The following is an 18,667-nucleotide window of genomic DNA, read 5'->3' on the forward strand; positions in this document are numbered from 1 at the left end:
GAGGAGGAGGAGGAGGAGGAGGAAGAGGAGGAGGAGGAGGAGGAGGAGGAGGAGGAGGAGGAGGAGGAGGAGGAGGAGGAGGCAGCTTTCTCAAGTATCCAGCATGCATCATGTCTCAGCCTTTCTAAAACCAGCTTGAACATCAGGCATCTCCCTTTCCATGTAGGTTTCTAATTTGCACTGGATGCTCCTAAGCATTATTTTGCTCATATAGTACATGAAATTAAAGATATTGTACAATAGTTTGCATAGTGTGTAAGTCTTCTTTCTTTGGTATTGGTATGTAGATTGATCTCTTCCAATCTATTGGCCATGATGTTATTCTTCAGATTTGATGGCATAGTTTGGTTAGCACTTTTACTGATTCTTCTTCTGCTGATTGCCATATCTCTGTAGACATTCCATCAATTCCTGTAGCCTTCTGGCTTGGTTATGACTAGAGTGCTGATCTAACTATCTTCTAGTTTTTGTAAATGGGGAATATTTTCTCAGGTATCTTGGATATTGACAGTTCTACTATACAGAATGTCAGTATACTTTCATTTTTTCCCCATCTTCTTGTAATCAGTTACTATTAATCCATTGGCATCTTTAGCAAACAATTTGAGGTTGGAACCTCCTTCTGAGTTTGGAAACCTTTGTCCAGGCTTACCTTGTTTTTCTGTGTCTGTTTCCATCTTCAATGTCTTTACAGATGTTGTAATACTGCTTCTTGTGTTTTGTAAAATAATCTCTGGAATTCTTTTTGAGTTCCTTCCTGAGATCTTTGTCTTTCTTGGCTTGGGCTTCTCTTGTCTTCTTGGAACTTTCCACAGCTTGTTCTGACATCCAGTTTTCTTTCTTCTGTTTCTTGGTCTTTGGCAGTCTCTTTTCACTTTTGTCCTTAATAACTTCTTTGATTTCACTACACAGTTCCTCTGTGTAATGACCTTATCAGTGAGGTTCAGGACTGCAAAGCACTTCCTGATCATATTCTGGAAACTGAATGGCTTTGTTCTTCTGCTTTAGCTTGACTTGGACCTTGTACATGAGCAGTATATGAGCTGTCCCACAGTTAGCTGCTGGTTATGTCTTTGCTGTTATAATTGAGTTCTTCCACCTCCTTGTATGAATAATATAGTCAGCTTGATTTCAGTGTACTCTCTCTAGTGCTGTCAATGTATACAAGTGTTGTTTTGGTTGTCTGGAGAACGGTTAGCAATGAAGAAATCATTGGATTGGCTGAAACTGATAAGTCATTCTCCTGTTTCATTTCTGTTTCCCTGGCCATACAGTCCAACTACATTTTCTTCCGTACTATTTCCAACTTTGGTATTCCAGTCTCCAATCACAAGCAGCACATCTTTTGTCTGGATGTTCTGCCAATTTCAGATTGAACTTGACTATAAAACTCATCAGCCTCCTCTTCTTCTGCATCAGTGGTTGGAGCATAAACTTGGATAATTGTCCTATTAAAGGGCTGTCTGCAAAGTCTAATTGATATTATTCAGTCATTGACTGCATTGTACCTAAGTACTGTCTTTGCTAGATCATTCCTGACTATGAAATCAACACTATTTCTTCTGTTTTTTTGTGTCCTGATTAATAAACAATATGATATTCTGACTGAAAGTGCCCAATCCAATCTATTTCAATTTGCTGATGCCTAAGATGTCAATGTGTAGTCAATTCATTCCACTTTTACTGTATTGAGCTCAATATAGTAGAAGCAAAATTTTTCCTCTTACGCTTTTGACTTAGCTCTATACAGCATTTGATCATAGGTTGTATGAGAAGAATGGATATGAACTCCCATAATACATGCATGCTCTTATCATTTTGAATCGGAAGGGTCTGGAAGGAAGTGTAGAAATAAATGAATTTTCATTTTATTAACAGTAATAAAATAGGCAGCACTAGTATTTAATAATTAAGAGGTAATTGAGTGCTACTCCTCATGTTACCTAACTGATCTCAGCCATTCATAATTTGAGAAAGCCCCAAGATTTCCAAAAGTGGATATAGATATAATATAAATATTGATATAGGTATAGATACAGATATATATAAACTTAGTTTGCAAACTAGGCCATAATCCTACAGGATATAATACAGAGCAAATGAACACTGTGCCAAAATCTGCTTTGCAGGTTCTCAGAATTTTTATTTCCTGGCCCTCCTCATATAGTTGGATACAACTTCCATCATCCCACACCATTGGCCAGGCTGTTGTCTAAAGCAGATGGGAAACTATACAGTTTTTTTCTTCCTAGCATTTTCCTGTGGGTGCAGTGTCCACTTTTTGGATCAACCAAATGCTGGTCCATTGCAACAGGAATTGACCGACTGCCTGAACCTGATGTTGTGGGCTGAGAGAGGGACTGGCTCTAAGTCACCCAGCAGCTTTCATGCCTAAGGTAGGACTAGAACTCTCAGTCTCCTGGTTTCTAGCCTGAAGCCTTAACCACTAGACCAACAGTGCTTGTTTAATACTGAAAGCCTCTGTAGGCTTTCAATAGCCATCATAATTAACCCTATTATTTAATGTGTATCCCTCTTCCCGCTGAAGTGAACATTTGCAATAGTGAGTAAAACTGAACAATACAACACAAAAGAATGAAAACATAAAATGAATTTGAAAGACAATTAACAATTAAAAGCCATCCATCATGCATTTATCTAATCCACCCTCCTACCCCCCCTTCCAAAGCCAAGTAAGCAAGGCTGTTTATGTGACCATTACAGTAGACACCAGCTAGCAAAAGCTTTTATGGGATGGCAATATTAAGGATGATCACCCACTAATGCCTGCCAATCAAGCTGCTGTTAAAGACCCAGCTGACAGAGGCCACTTGGAAAGCTGGCCTCCATCTGCAGCAACTGGTCCTCAGACTCTGAGGGACCCAAATGAAGATGAAAGCCAAAATCACCCTTCTGTCTTTGTAAGTGTTTTAACCATTACTCAAGAATTTTTCTCCATTTCAGTTAATTATTATGGCTGCAACTCACCAGTTATGCTTGCTTTTGCTCTTTATAATGTCATTACAATTTCTCCAGCAGAAAATAATGCTCTAGTCTACATGGAATGCTGGATTCCATCTCTCGGAGTCTAGACTGGATGCACTCCTAGTAAATCACCAAGTGACAATCCAGCTGTGTTTATCACTCCATTCCGTGCTATTTTCCCACCCCAACCATTTCCTATACCAGGCAACGCCAATCTGGTGCCTCCTAAGTACTATGGGATGACAGCTACCAGAATTCCTAGTTAGCAATTCTAGCTAGGAATTCTGGGAGTGGCACTCCTATTCTATCCAGGGTGCACCATGTTGAGGAAGGAGTAGGTAAAGGTAAAGGTTTCCCTTGACGTAAAGTCCAGTCGTGTCCGACTCTAGGGGGCAGTGCTCATCTCCGTTTCAAAGCCTTGGAGCCGGCGTTGTCATAGACACTTCCGGGTCATGTGGCCAGCATGACGACTCGGAACGCCGTTACCTTCCCGCCGAAGCGGTACCAATTAATCTACTCACATTTGCATGTTTTCGAACTGCTTGGTGTGCAGGAGCTGGGACGAGCAACGGGAGCTCACCCCGCCGCGCGGTTTCGAACCGCCGACCTTCCGATCGACAGCTCAGCGGTTTTATCCTTCTGCTATAATCACCAGTGAAATCAACAGAGATAGCCATGTCAATTTCTCCAACTTAGCTTTTTGCTGAAATTGGTCTCATCATGCCCCACACTGGTGCCTTCCAGATATATTTAATTTCAAAACCTATAATTCCTATCAAGTGGGGTTATCTGGCTAAGGATTATGGGCTAAGGATTTGAAGTTCCTCACATCCAGAGGCCATTTTATTTTCTCTTCTTTTATTTATTTTCTATCCTGCCTTTGTATTTTTTTTTTTAATAAATAACTCGAGGCAGCAAACATACCTAATACTCCTTTCTCCCCCTATTCTCCCCACAACAGCCCTGTGAGGTGGGTTGGACTGAGAGAGAGAGACTGGCCCAAGGTTGCCCAGCCAGCTTTCATGCCCAAGGCGGGACTAGAACTCACAGTCTCCTGGTTTCTAGCCCATTGCCTTAATAAGAATAGTAAGAATAATAACCAAACATCAAGGGTTTCCATAGAGGGAGAAAATGTAGAAGCAGTGAAAGACTTTGTATTCCTAGGTGCGAAGATTACTGCAGATGCTGACTGCAGTCAGGAAATCAGAAGACGCTTAATCCTTGGGAGAAGAGCAATGACAAATCTCGATAAAATAGTTAAGACCAGAGACATCACACTGACAATGAAGGTCCGCATCGTTAAAGCAATGGTGTTCCCCGTAGTAACATATGGCTGCGAGAGCTGGACCATAAGGAAGGCTGAGAGAAGGAAGATCGATGCTTTTGAACTGTGGTGTTGGAGGAAAATTCTGAGAGTGCCTTGGACTGCAAGAAGATCAAACCAGTCCATCCTCCAGGAAATAAAGCCAGACTGCTCACTTGAGGGAATGGTATTAAAGGCAAAACTGAAATACTTTGACCACATAATGAGAAGACAGGACACCCTGGAGAAGATGCTGATGCTAGGAAGAGTGGAGGGCAAAAGGAAGAGGGGCCGACCAAGGGCAAGGTGGACGGATGATATTCTAGAGGTGACGGACTCGTCCCTGGGGGAGCTGGGGATGTTGACGACCGACAGGAAGCTCTGGCGTGGGCTGGTCCATGAAGTCACGAAGAGTTGGAAGCGACTAAACGAATAAACAACAACAAGGGTTTCCTCTGTGTTTCACATTTCTTTGGTTTCCTTGATTTTATATCAACTGTGACTGTCAAGTAGTTGGTGCTTTGCACACGTGGCAGATAGATTGCAAGCTTCCTAGGCCAAATCCATCCACTGCAGTATTATTAGTCTCACAGGACTTCTGGCAGGGATCCTTCTTAGCCATACTTGGAAGTGAAAGAATCCTATGTGGAAGATTTTACAGAAAAGCATATTGTCTGGAGAGATTACAGTGAGCAACCATGTGGTTATTTGGTTAGTTTAGTGGGTGAACTGACATTTCATAACCATAGTATATATGGCTAACTGTTTTGAATGAGCCATTCAATTATTCAGTTCAAAGATGCAATTCTAAGGCAATTTAATTGAACCCCCAAGTCAGATTTATGAATTGTATTGGCAAGGCAGATTGATTTGCCTCCAAACTGATTCAGATCATTTCTGCGGATGTCATAATTTCTTTTTAATTGATCTGGAAGTTCAGATCAATTCAACCGTTGGACTTGGCTACCTGAATCAAAGAGGATCCGTTTTCTGACTTAAAATGGAAGCTTCAGTCAAATCACAGATCTGATCCAAATATGATTTCTCCAGATTGGCACACTCCCATGCCAACCTGGCCAATAGTGGTGTATTAATCATGCTATAGGTCAACAACCATAGCTTTATTGGATGTGTGAACTCAGCCATCTTTACTTAAGGGTGTCCATCTTCTGAAAGACCACTGGTAAAAGAATTGTAAAGTATGGATTTCCTTGCAAAGCAGACCTTTCCTCAACTTAATTTTATAAAACTATTTTTCTGATGTAAGAATGAAATATGCTGCTGGTTATAATTTAGGGGGAGGGTTGTAGAAACCCTATCAAAAGAGTGGTTTTTAGCTATGCTTCCCAATGCAGTTCCACCTCCCCACCCCCACCCCCTGCCTTTCCCCTCTGAGGATGTAGGAATTCTTTTCCAGGGCTGCCAAAAATCAGAAATCTTTAGGAGAGAGAGGATACACCTGTAAAGTCCCTTGTCCTGCAGCTGAAGAGTACAGATCGGGTGGTTGGTCAGTCTTGTGTCTGTGTGCAAAGGAGCAGAAAGAAGAGACTATTAAAAGAGATGGAGGAGGAGGAGGAGTGGAGAAAGAAGCAGGATGGAACACACACACACACACACCATAGAGAGGCAAAGCAAATTAAACGGGGCTCTGATCTGCCTGGGTTTTTGCCTGCCCCCCAAAATGCACCCTGAATCTTAATTCACTCCAGTGTTCGGCACACACCACACACACATACACCCATCTCCCGATCTCTCTCCGAGATCAGCCCTTTTCAGTGCACACTCACTCCGTGATTTCCTCCTTTTTCATACCCCCTCTCGGTTTTTACACCCAATCGTTACTTGCAAAAAGCTGCCGTTAAAAGATACAAGGAGCGATTCTCCCCATCTCGCAATCTGCTTCCACCCGGGTTTTTATTTCTCAGCCTCTCCCCGGCACTACTGTTCTCCCCCCTCCCCTCAATACTTCTTCCCTCGCTGTTTTCTGACGATTCATTTCTTCTGTTCCGAAGCTGGACGATCTTGGTAAAAATAATACCCACTGCTGTTTTTTGTTTTTGTTTTTTTTTAAATCAGGGGCGAATACACTCCCGACTTTTTTTTCCCTGTTTGTCAGTTCTTCCTTATATACCAGGGATTGTTTTCTCTGATTGCAGAAATAAAAAAAAAGAAAAGAAAAGGGGAAAAGGGGGGGGGGCTACGAGGAAGGGGACGTCTGGTTAAAGGCATTAGGTCTAGCAACAGACGTGCATTCTTTCTCTCGTCGGTGGCCATCCCGACTGGGATTTTTTTTTCCCCATGTGCACCTGGCCGATCCTTTATGACATTTACTCGGAAGTAAATCCAGCTGAACCCAACGAGCTTGGCTGCTCCCACGTCAAGGCAATGTCCCTTTCGGGTTCCAGCTGTTCTATAGGCAGGGATATCAGCCCCCCCCCCCCCCCACGCGTCCGTAGCCCACGCGTGTTTCTGCGGAAGAGGAGGACGCGCCCGGTTTCGCGGATCGCTGCCTTCACTCGGAGTTTGCGTGTGTGACACAGAGAGTCCGCCTGTCTAGGATTGGCCTGAGAATCCTACTGAACTTCAGAAATAGCGACCAGAGGAGGAACTCTTCTAATCTCCGCGGCGCGAGGTCGGGAGCGAAATCCTAGGTGCCACAGCGCTGCAAAACGCGCAGACCAGAAGACGTGTCCTCGGAGTCACGAGTGCAAACGGCGAGCACGGCGACTGTATTAATCACAAACAGTCGTAAGCTCGTTGGTTCTGTGCCCCTTCACTTCTGCAGCACTGCTGGGCGTGGGAAGCCAGGACGGAACGGCGAGCAGGCCGTCTTCGCGACCCTCTCTCCCTCTGCCCGGCGGTTTTTCTGCAGGTGTTTCAGTTTTCATTCTGCCCAGTAGGTGGGACTTGGGGACTTGAAGCACCAATATATTCCACCCCCCACTCCGCACCGCGCGCCCTTGCTTCCTCCTCCTCCTCCTCCTCTTCCTCCGCTGTGCTGCTGCGAATCTTCTGTTGCAATCTTCACAAAGCGAGCGAGCCTACCGTGGATCAACAAGGCACCGGGACACGCGCTCACCCCCCCCCCCCACACCGCACACGCGCGCGCATCTCTCCACCAGCCGCTATGCCTCGCGCACCGCTCTTGTAAGAGGGAATTACAGCCTCTCCGCTTTGCTCAACGACGGGAGGATTTTTTCTTGCTCTGGTCGCTTGAGGGTGGTTTGATTTTTTTTGTTGAGGTTTCCCCCCCTCTCTCCCCCTCCCTTAAAACCTCTCTTTCCCCCCTCCTTCTACGTTGCTTCCTCCCCCCCTTCTTCTTTCCCCATTTCCCTTCACAATCTTTCCTCCTTTTTCTCCTCTTTTTTTTTTTTTTCAAATAAAGCCACACCAATCGAAGATGGATGTCTCGTTTTGTCCGACCAAATGTAGTTTTTGGAAGGTTTTCTGGCTCTGGAGCATTTGGGGGGACTACTTGGTTTCTGTCTTGGGTTGCCCTGCCAACTGCCTTTGCAACAAAACCGAGATCAATTGCAAAAAACCGGATGATGGCAACCTTTTCCCTCTGCTAGAGGGGCAAGATTCGGGCACCAGCAATGGAAATGCCAGTATCAACATTACGGATATCTCTAGGAATATCACTTCGATGTAAGTCCCTCTCTTCTCCTTCTGCTCGGTTCTTTCTCTCCCCCCACCCCCGTCCTCTCCTCTTCGTGTGTTCAGATATGAATGTGTGATGACTGTAAAGGAGAATGCAGGGGTGGGGTGGGGAAAAGAGAAGTGAAGATCTTGATTCTGGCTGGTGATGTATCAGACGCTCCTTCGCCACAGCTTATATCCTGTTACTCTATGTTGGTGAAGAAGGGTAGAATGGGATCTCTGCATTTCACTGAATGCAGATTTAGCATCCCTCCCCCTCCCCTCAAATTCTGGGACCCTCCCTCCCCGAAAAAAGCAACAGTTTGGGAAAAAAGCTTGAAAGGGCCGTAAAGTCGGGAAGGGGGTTGCGAGCAACCTTGGGGGCAATTGGAGGAGGGACACTCTGTGTGTGTATGTGTGTGTACGCGTGTGTGTGACAGAAAGGTTGTGGATCTGGCCAACAGATCTTTCAGTTGCCTTCAATCTCTAGCTTGCTTTAATTGTGTGTAAAGAAGAATATATGAGATATATATGCGCTCTCTCTCTCTCTCTCTCTCTCTCTCTCTCTGGGAGACTTGCCATGATAACAGGATGGAGTTTTTTTTCTTTTTCTTCCCCCCACCCCCTTCCCTTTATACTGAAGTCTCCCTGTCCTTGTTTGTGCTTTTAAAAAACAACCCTATTATCACTGCAGATATATAGGCACACACAGACAGACAGACACAAATTCATGTCTGTGTGTGCCTAAAATGACCTTTTGGAAATAGTTGCCCTACATAAAATCATCCCGACTCAAATTGTTATACACACACACACACACACTTAATTGCAACCCCGTCTGCTGTGCCAACTGGCTTCCACAGCCTGTCTTTCTCTCATAGTCTCTCTCTTTTTCCTTTAGCTGTGCATATTTTTATTTCGGAGTATCTGGGGTGAGGTGGGGGCTGTTGGAGGCAGAGATATTTTTAGTGGAATGCTTTGCTTGTTTATCTGGAAAATCAACTCCAAGTCCCTTCTTTTTCCTTGTTAGGAAATCCCAGTGGATAAAACACCATGTAAAATCTCATCCACAGTGGTGGTGATGGGGGTAGGAGGGGGAAGAACAATAATTCCCCTCCCTCCTTTTGCAAGTTTCATCAACCTAGATTAAAATTATGAATCATGCAAAACACCCCTCCACTTAGCTTTCTGCATTGGGCTAATACAGACACTCTTGTGTATAGACTTTTCTGAGGAGTGGATGGGCAAAAACTGCTTCATTCATTTACACAGACTGAAGTGGGGTTATGGGGGCTGGGAGGGGGGAGAGAACTGCATGATGCTCCTGTGTAAGTTACCCATGGGACTCCAACAGGAATGGGGTATGCAGGATGAGGAATGTGATTATTATTATTATTAGGCAGTCAAATGCAGGAAAGATAGGGATGACTAATGGGAAAGGGGGTGGTGGTTATACTTATTAATTAAATATCCCAGTGGCACAAGATACTTCATAGAAGGAGTCGGGGAGGGGGACAAAAGATGGATGACTTTAGGATGCTGTTCCTTTCCTTTTCTTTCCATCCTTCTAAGAGGATGTGCTTTTTAGTCCTAACTGAGCTTGGAAATAATTGCCCAAATGTGTGTGTGATATTTTTATGCTTGTTTCATGGAGAGAGCTTTATGGTGCACAGAAGTTGAGAAGGTGGCTTTTTAAAATACTGTAAGATGGGCTCTATATGTTTCTCCTGGGCTGATTTGATCCTAAAGTCATAAATTCACAAAAGTTACTAGACCCTAGAGAGGTGGATGGCATGGGGAAGAGAGAGAGAGAGAGAGAGAGAGGAATATTTCTCTGTTTCCAAATATTTTTCTGTATGACTGGCTGGAGACAATACTAACTTGCTAGAGATGATTGGGTGAGTGGTTGCTTTTAAGCCCATCCTGCCCCTAGTAACTTTCTTTTTATGGCTATTTTTCTTCCCACAAATCTTTTCCTCATGGCCCCAAGGAATCAGAGAAGCCAACTTTGGAAATAGTACTGCATTCAGTTCCCAGATGTATCCCTATTTTTATAGTGCAGGAAGGTTTCTAGATAACATCAGGAAAAGTAAAGAAAAGTGTGTGGATGTTCTCAGCCTGGTGATTCTGGCCTCTTCATCTTTCAGAGGCATCTTCTGAAAATTGAAGGGGAAAACCAATTTTCTCTTCTCCCATCTTGTTCTCCTGCAATTCACCACAATCTATAAATGAAGCAATGTCTTCCTAGTATTTTGTGTGTCTATATCATAATCTGAACTGCTGGGGGAGATATGATTATGTGAATCTTTTGTATCCAGGAAATAACTTGATTGCTTTGAAAACGCTGATCAAGCTGTTAGTCAAATAGGTGGAGGACCTTCTCAAAACTCAAAAATAAGCAAAGATGTTTTATATCTGCTTCAAAAGAACATATTTTAATTAATGTTTCTCCAGGAAAAGATTAGAGGTGGTTAGGTTTGCTGGAGATCTGAATCTGCTCATGATCCCACCTTGGGCTTTTGAAATAGCTAAGAAAAAGATACAGCAGATATTTCTTTGACTAGTATGATGCTGCAAAAATACACTTTTGCATTTTGGGGCTAAGACTCAAAGCAGAAAAGGAGCTGACTTTTCTTTAAAAGAGATTGGCCAATTATGTTAGAACCTATGAAAGGATAGATAGAACCTCTGGGGCTATCCACTATGGCAGCTAAATTGAGCTTCCATCTTCAAGGGCAGTATTCCATCAACTGCCAAATCCTCTGTCTTTGTTTCTGCCTTACATTTTCAGGAGGCATTTGTCTATTTGCCATTGGAAGCAGGGTGCTGGCTAAATGATCCTTTGCTTGAACAGCAGGGCTCTTTCAATAGCAAGTGTAAGCATGGAATGGAATAAATTTCTGTCCTATCCTGAATTGTGTAACATTGTTAATGGGTCTGCTACAAAAGGCTACAAGAGGCTCCAAAAGGGAAACCATGTGTCAACACCCCCCGCAAACAACCCCCCCTGACCCTGATGTTCTGCTGGATCATGTCAAATCAATGGGCTCCTAGCAGGCTTGTATAAAGCTCTGATGGAGTGATTTAGTCAAATTCCCCCACTGAAGCAGATCTACGAAGTGGAATCGCCTTTTACTCTCTGGATTGGAGTAACCACACCACTTCATTTCGGCTGCTTCTCTAGCCTTCGAGCCATCTGCTTGTGTGCAGCGGCCATTCACCTCACTGAGCGTAGTAATGCCATGACCAAATCTGCCTTGCCTTTTCTCATTGTCTTTCCTTGTGAAAAAGATTCCTGTTTTTCTATTCTATTCTCAGGGTGCTTGAAGATTTCCTTGGAATTTCTCTTGATGATGTTTTGAGCTGACTATCCTGATGTGTTTTCTGTGACATATTGTTTCATCCCTCTGTAGCATCCCTGGTTGTCCACATTCTCTGATTTAAAAAAAAAAGATCCATGAGAGGAATTCCTTCTGGGTGTCTTCCCTTGGGATTTAACTGAAAGATGGGAAGCCAGGTTGGCTGTAGGCTGCTGGAGAGATGATTGGACAAAAATAGACAGAACATTCTCTCTCTCATACTTAGGCCACATACAACAGCACATTCCACCCATGAGTATTTCATCGGAAGTTTTTCTCCTTTGGTAGAAATGTCTGAAGCCAATCCTCTTTTGCCAAATTGAACTGGTAGAACACAATTGTTATACAAAAAAAAAAAAACTTAACTAGTTGATAGGCAGAAGATCAGAGAGTGCCCTTTTCATGAGTTCTATATTGAAGCCCCTTGATTTGCACAGTGAATTGATACAGTCCAGAGGCTGAAAGTAGCCAGTAGTCAGTAGCTTCCCCACTGAAATGGAGTAACAAGCCTACCTTGTCAGATAAAGATGGCAGTTACACTAACTGGCTTATTGTGACACAACAGAGTATCTGTTTAAGCACCACCATGGCTTTTAATTTCATTAACTCTGTCCCTTTGAAGCAATCAGCCTCCTCTGAGAAGAAAGCTCTGAGGTCTTAGATGTATTCAAACAAGAAAAGAAAAAGGGAAAAAAATGATACTACCGCTGCTCTAAAGCATCTATCTGGACTCTGATGCATTATTATTATTATTTTATCTTATTTTGGAAGAATCTAAAGACGGAGGTTGAGCTTTGTCATCCCAAGCAGGGTAGTTTCCAAAGTTTCATTGTGAAGACTCAGTAAATAAGAAACAAATTGTTGTCTCACATCAGTCTACCAAAGATAGTCCACAGACAATTGCTCAGTGATGGATAATATTTAAGATGATAAAGATCCCTTGGTCCAGTGGTAAACCATATGCAGAAGCTAGGAAACCATTCTGCCAGATAGTGGTGACCAGGAATAGAATACAGCATCCACAGATAGCAGTTGGCTTCCCCACTTCGGAAAATATGATTTTTAAAAAATGTCAAAATCCTGCAGAGAAATATAGAAATCTCCTAAGATCCTCACATGATATTTCTTGTGAGAGTTTTGCAATTTCAGGGACCAAGGGGCAGGAGAAAAACAATATAAAACAAAGCAAAAAGGTGCCAATCTCTGATTTGGCCAATTCCAGCCTTGGAATATCCAGGATTGTAAGATTGAGTCTGTGATGCTCATTATTCTAGTGAATGCAAAGGCCAAGGTTCATCCTTTAAATGTGGGTCTGCACTATGTGCGTGTTGCTGTTGTTCTGAAATTTGGGGCCGGATTTTTAAAATGTACTTGAAGTAACAGATTGCAAATGGAATGGCTATACAAATGAAGACGTGTGAACGGGAATAGATGGAGAATAGATTGGGAATTGATTAATACCTATTTATGTTCAGTCTATGTAGTGTTTGTGTATAATGAATAATATATGGGTTTAGTTACATTATAAGGCACCTTTCTGTAGTCATTAATTTGGGTCATAACCCTGGCTAGTTTTGTCTTTTCCACTTCATCTTCCCAGAAATGAGGGAAAAAAATACATTTTGTATCATTCTTCTACCACCCTTCAACCTTGCTGTCTGTGAATTCTGGGAATTTTGTCCACCACTTCTGGAAGTAACCATGTCAGGAAGGATGACTTACTTTGACTTACAGCTGCTCTCTGAAGTTTGCCCCAAACCAACATTTTAAAATAAATAAACTGTTCAACCGATGGTGCCAGGAATTGAATCTTAGGCCATTTACATGCAACACCCTGTCCTTTTGACACTGAGTGATAGATTAAGGTTTTCCAAGCAAAGGGTTTATAGTGACTGATGGTGCTGCATCAGCACACTAGATGTAATAAAGGCATTTAATTTATATAGCTATTTAGAGGAGATCAAGTAGCAAACCAAATGTTATCGCGTAATCCTTACAAGAATCTCTATTACAGAAATGGAAGGAATGGGCACCTAGGACTAGAAAAATTGCAGCCCACCTCAAGCTACTTAAAGAGTTAATGGCAAAAGTGAAAGTTGAACAAACATTTTCCAGGCTGTCTCCTTTCTGTAATTTTTGGGGCATAGTGGGTAGATGCTGTGCTAGATCTCCACTCATCCATGAAGTTCTTTTAGGTGATATTCATCTTATATTTCCTCAGCTTCAGCAACTTTCCAGGACTGTTCTGAGGATGCATGCCATTTTGATCTCCCTGGAGAAAAGCTGAGCATTTGCTAACAAATGCAGGAGCCCTTTTGTACTGGTGCTGCAAAGCCTCCCCATTCAAAGAACATTTTGGAAGGGGTTTCTAGAGTAGGACTGGGCACTCTGCAACTCCAGGGCTGCACAAGGGTCCATGACTTCTTTTGTGGCCTTAGGGAAGCCCTCTGATTGTAATTGCTAGGAGAAAAATGCTACTTTCTATTCCTTTGAAACAGAAACTCATGAAAACGATGTTTTAAGTCCTGAAACAGGCATGTCACAATTTGAAATGCACACCCCCAAATATCTCCAAACTCTGCTTTACTTTCATGAGTGATGTGGCTCCATCCATGTTGTGGCCTCCAGTACCGCAACAATATTAAATGAGGCCTTGACAACCACTTTTCTAGAGTTTCCTGTGAGAGACAATGAGCAGTAAGTTGCCTCCAAAAATTCAGAAAAAGCTTAGGTCATATCTCCCTCCCACTCCATTTTCTCACATTGGGGGAAAAAAAATCTCTTAATCATACAGATGTGGTGGTTCAACCACTGTCCAGACTTCGTACATGACTGAATGTCACCTTCAGAACCAGGACTCTTTGTTAGCAGGGGATTACTCATGATTAAGGCCCTGATGAATGAAAACTCTGGAAGAATTGCTGTAATGGCCTAAAATTCAGAGTTAGAGAGGGCATTGAAATCTTAAGCCTAACAAACTAAGCTCTTACTGCCTAATTGCTGGAACACCTCACAGGGTGGTTGTGGGGAAAATAGGAGGAAGGAGTATTAGGTATGTTCCCCACCTTGAGTTATTTATAAAAATAATAAAGGTGGGATAAAAAAATCTAAAAAAACCCAAACCAATATCTGCCAGCTTGCACTCTGTTGGCTATACTTAACCAGCTGCCTCTTATGATGTTGGACTTGTACTTGACCTTGGACTTCATTGGGCTTCATTTCTGCCAACAAGGTACAGCTTTATGACCAGCATGAGAATCCTCCTCTTTTTATAACCTGCTGATTCCTCTTTTGTTGACGGAAGCAACATTTCTGTGCTGAAGACCATTGCTCGCTCGGACAGTGGAAAAAGATGACGAAACAGAAGAAGCTTCTGAAAACTGTAGATAACATGAACCAATGGACCCAATGAAAGAATGTCAAGTGATAAATGAGAGGAATTGCATTCCAGTAAGCAGTTCTTCCTTCTGGCTTGGTCTATGCTGACTGGCAGTGGTTTGACTTCAATTTTCAGTCCAAGAGTCTTTCCTTGGCTTATCTGAGGGTGCTGAAGAACTGATCCTGGGACATTTTGCACAGAAACCATGTGCTGTACCACTGACCCGTAGCTGTAATACTTCCAGCTTAGCATACTAGGTGAGCGACAGAACCATGTAATTTTTTTCCAATGGTCCCTGTTCCCCATGCTAGCAACATTTCTCTTACCCAGAGATCAGAGGCTCTTGAGAGTCCATTGGAGTTGAGTGGCTAATAAATTCAAATAAATAATAAGTAATAATAATAATACCCAGTTTCAGGCTACTACAGGGACCTTATTCAATCTTCATAGCTATTTCTCTGCCTATCATATGGCTGGTTATTAGTCAAACTTTGGGGCTTCAGATGGCCCTACTATCCTAGTGGGTTTGGAGCATCTTCTTTCATCTCCCCATCTCTGATAGGGCAATTGACAAATCTTTATAGACTTGTGCATCTGGATACTGTGCTGTTTTGGCTGGCAGCAGCTGCTGCAGAGCTGCTGATACGGTAGCAAAATCTAGATACTGCCTCATGAAGCAAATAACTTCTGAATGTTGGGCTGCCTTGCACCAAACTGCTGTGTCAGTGCGACTTCAGACTTCTTGTAACCCAATGCACTTCTTAAATGCCTGTTGAGGAATTGAACAAAAGCCTCAATTAATTAATGTTCTGATTTGGGTGGCTTTTTCCCTCTCTCCTTCCTTTCTGCATGCTCCTACTGGTTGTAGCAACGCAGTCAAAGCAGTCATTTTGCGGCTGTTATTTGTTTGCTTGTTTTTGTAGGGGAAAACCAATGCTGCTGGCTGCTTTGAATTTGACCCCCCCCCCAAATGGTTGGAAGAACTTGAGTCAGTGGGAGAAGATGTAGGTTGGAAGAATATTACTTAGTGCTGACCCAGCAGCTTTTAGGAGTGAGTGGCTTAGGCTGAACTAAGATAGTGAAGGTGCACTAATAAATGGGTAGTTTTCTGTGTTTTCTGTTTTGTGTTTTATGGAGAATAGACAACAATGCCAATTTCTAGGCATTACATGGATGGTTATTTCAAAATATCTGGGCATTATGAGATATACTGTACTTTTTTTTTTAATCCACTCAATCGTGTCCAATTTTCGGAGACTGCCTGGACAAGTCCCTGCACTTTTCTTGGCAGGTTTTTCAGAAGTGGTTGCCATTGCCTCCTTCCTAGGGCTGAGAGAGAGTTACTGACCCAAGGTTACCCAGTTGGCTTCATGCCTAAGATGGGACTAGAACTCACAGTCTCCTAGTTTCTAGACTGGTGCCTTAACTTCTACACCAAAATGGCTCTCTGTGAGATATACTAATGCACAATATAAAAAATTAAAACTTCCATGAGTCCAAAACATGCACCCAAGGGTGATGCTTGCTCACCATCTGATTGTATGTTTATTTGGTCTAGCTTTATGTGGTTATTTCCCACATGCATGGAGGTAGGTGGGTGACCCCTTATTCGAATACACCCTTAGCCTAAATCTTGGAGAACCCTTTGGTCCAGTACACCTTCTTTCAGCCTTTTCTATCACTTGAAGCTGTTTGTAGAAGGGATGGCATAAACAAGTCCTTGTTGCAGTAATAGCATAATCCTGATATGTATTTTCTCTAGCATTGTATTTTCTCTAGCATCGGACTCTGTAACAGTCTGAGCATTGATACTTCTCCTGTATTCCTTTAGAATATATGATTGCTTGACTCAGTCACTCCCAACCCAGCAAAGCAATCATACTCAGATGTAGCTCTGTATGAGTTGCTGGGCCATGCTCCTTTCTAGAAAAGAGAGACTCTGGCAAAGCATAAGGATAATTTTTTTCTTTGGGTAGGAGATTTGATTTGTTAATTGAACATTATTGCTTTACTGTCTTTTTTCCTCCTTATTTGTTTATTTGGTGATTTCAGTGTTGACTCCTGGCAACTGTCTGGACAAGTCAGTGGTTTTCTTGGCAATATTTCAGAAGTGGTTTGCCATTGCCTGCTTCCTAGGGCTGAGAGAGAGTGACTGGCCCAAGGTCACCCAGCTGGCTTCGTGCCCAAGGCGGGACTAGAATTCATAGTCTCCTGGTTTCTAGCCCAGGGCCTTAACCGCTACACCAAACTGGCTCTCTCCTTAATGTTTTTAGAAGTAGTTAATGTAACAGTTACTTTGTAATTCCTATTTTTTTTTCACTACTTTAATATCACTGGATAGTCTGTTTATTTTATGGGTGGGTTTACTTGTTTGTTTTGGGGGGACTTCCTTACGTAATTAACCACTCAGAACCTTCGGGGATGGGCTGCATACAAGTTAATTAATGAATTAAACGTTGGAAGATTCCGAAGTTCTACTTTTTTTGCTACCTAAAACCAAATGATTTGGGCCCTGGAATGTCCTTTCAGTTCTTGAAGGGATTTTACCCCTTTCCCCAGGAAGTCTGGATAGATCCCTTTTGAAATGTTAGCTGTATTTCTTTGGAAAAAAACAGCCAGAGATTCCTTACTATGGGTGGAATAAGAGGAGGTTAAGCAGCTGCTTGGCGGGTCTCTAGGCCTGCTATTCTGCTGAGTGTCTAGAGATGTTAGTCTATTCCCAAAATGCTGCAAACACATCTGCTTTTATGTCTCAAGGGATGAGGTCCTGACCAGGAGCCATTAAGCTTTGTTTGCTTTGCTCTTTCCCCCTTTGGGAATCTCCAGAGCAGAGCCATTATCTGTTATCGTGTAGTTAGGCACCATCCCTGTCTGAACAGCTGCTTGAAGGAATAGCATACTACTGAGCACCAGCTAACTAAATTCTTGCAGGGATTTGTTGTGTCCTCTTTCTCTCACTCTTCCCCCCATCACCTTGTAAAAAAACTTGGTAAAGCTTCTAAAAAGTCCTAGACTTTTCCAGTATCACCATACCGAGTTGTTACTGGGTATCTGTTGATCACTGCATTGTGAATCACAGCCACAAATTACAGCTCCATTTCTTTGCAGTTCTCGTTTATTGAGTGAGATACAAAGACTGTTTTAATCTGACTAGTCTGATGCACTTAAGACAGAAGCTTTCAAGCTATATGTCATGACCCTTTCAAATGACTCCTTGTTGTAGGACAAGAAGATAGCCCAGGATGAGCCTGCCAGGTGTAGACACTGAAGTTGGATGCCATGGATCTGAGCCATTTTCAGCAGTGAGCCTCACAATAGACTTAAATCAAGAGATTAAGGCACCACTGAATCCTAGAAAGCATTGATGCATGTGTGTGTGCAAGTCCCAGAGGATGGCATGTATGCTTAAAGCAAAGGGCGTCTTGTGAATATGGGCTGCTTGAGAATGTTCTTGCCATCTGATGAAGTTACATGGAATCAATCCCAAGAGGTTTATGTAATAATCCTTTCATTCCAATTATTCTGTACTTGAAACAACTTTTCTTATTTGTTTGTTTGTTGATTGATTGATTGATTTATCAAACTTATATGGCCGCCCAACTCACACAAGGTGACTCTGGGCAGTGTACAATAACACCAACTATAAAAGCCAATTAAAGCATTTAAATAATTAACATAAGTAAAATCAAGATTGTGAGAGGGTTAATGAAGATGTCATAAGTAGTGCAACCAACAAGCAGGCTCTCTGCTGCCAGGGGATCCATAGGCCTGATGAACAAACCATGTTTTGAGGGCTTTCTGAAAGGCCGTGAGGTTTGGGGCTAACCTCACCTCAGGGAGGATGATGTTGCAGAAGGCAGGTGCCACAGCAGAAAAGGCTTGACTCCTGGGTCCCATCAGATGGAACTCCTTAGCAGATGGGACCTGCAACATGCATCTCTTCCTGGACCTGATGGGATGTGTAGAAGTAATTGGGGAGAGGCAGTCTCTCAGATAACCTGG

The 18,667-nt window shown here is 42.8% G+C and overlaps 1 protein-coding gene across 3 annotated transcripts in view; it reads left to right on the forward strand.

Moving 5' to 3' along the window:
- The first annotated feature begins 7,688 nt into the window (after positions 1-7,688).
- NTRK3 (neurotrophic receptor tyrosine kinase 3) overlaps positions 7,689-18,667 on the forward strand; it is a 383,693-nt gene continuing 372,714 nt past the window's right edge. For all 3 annotated transcript variants that reach the window (XM_063314185.1, XM_063314186.1, XM_063314183.1), the window contains exon 1: positions 7,689-7,936. In XM_063314185.1, the coding sequence (XP_063170255.1) occupies positions 7,689-7,936 (248 nt within the window). The remainder of the gene's footprint in view (positions 7,937-18,667) is intronic.

This window comes from Candoia aspera, chromosome 13 (assembly GCF_035149785.1).
Source record: "Candoia aspera isolate rCanAsp1 chromosome 13, rCanAsp1.hap2, whole genome shotgun sequence".
NCBI classification, from domain to species: domain Eukaryota; kingdom Metazoa; phylum Chordata; class Lepidosauria; order Squamata; family Boidae; genus Candoia; species Candoia aspera.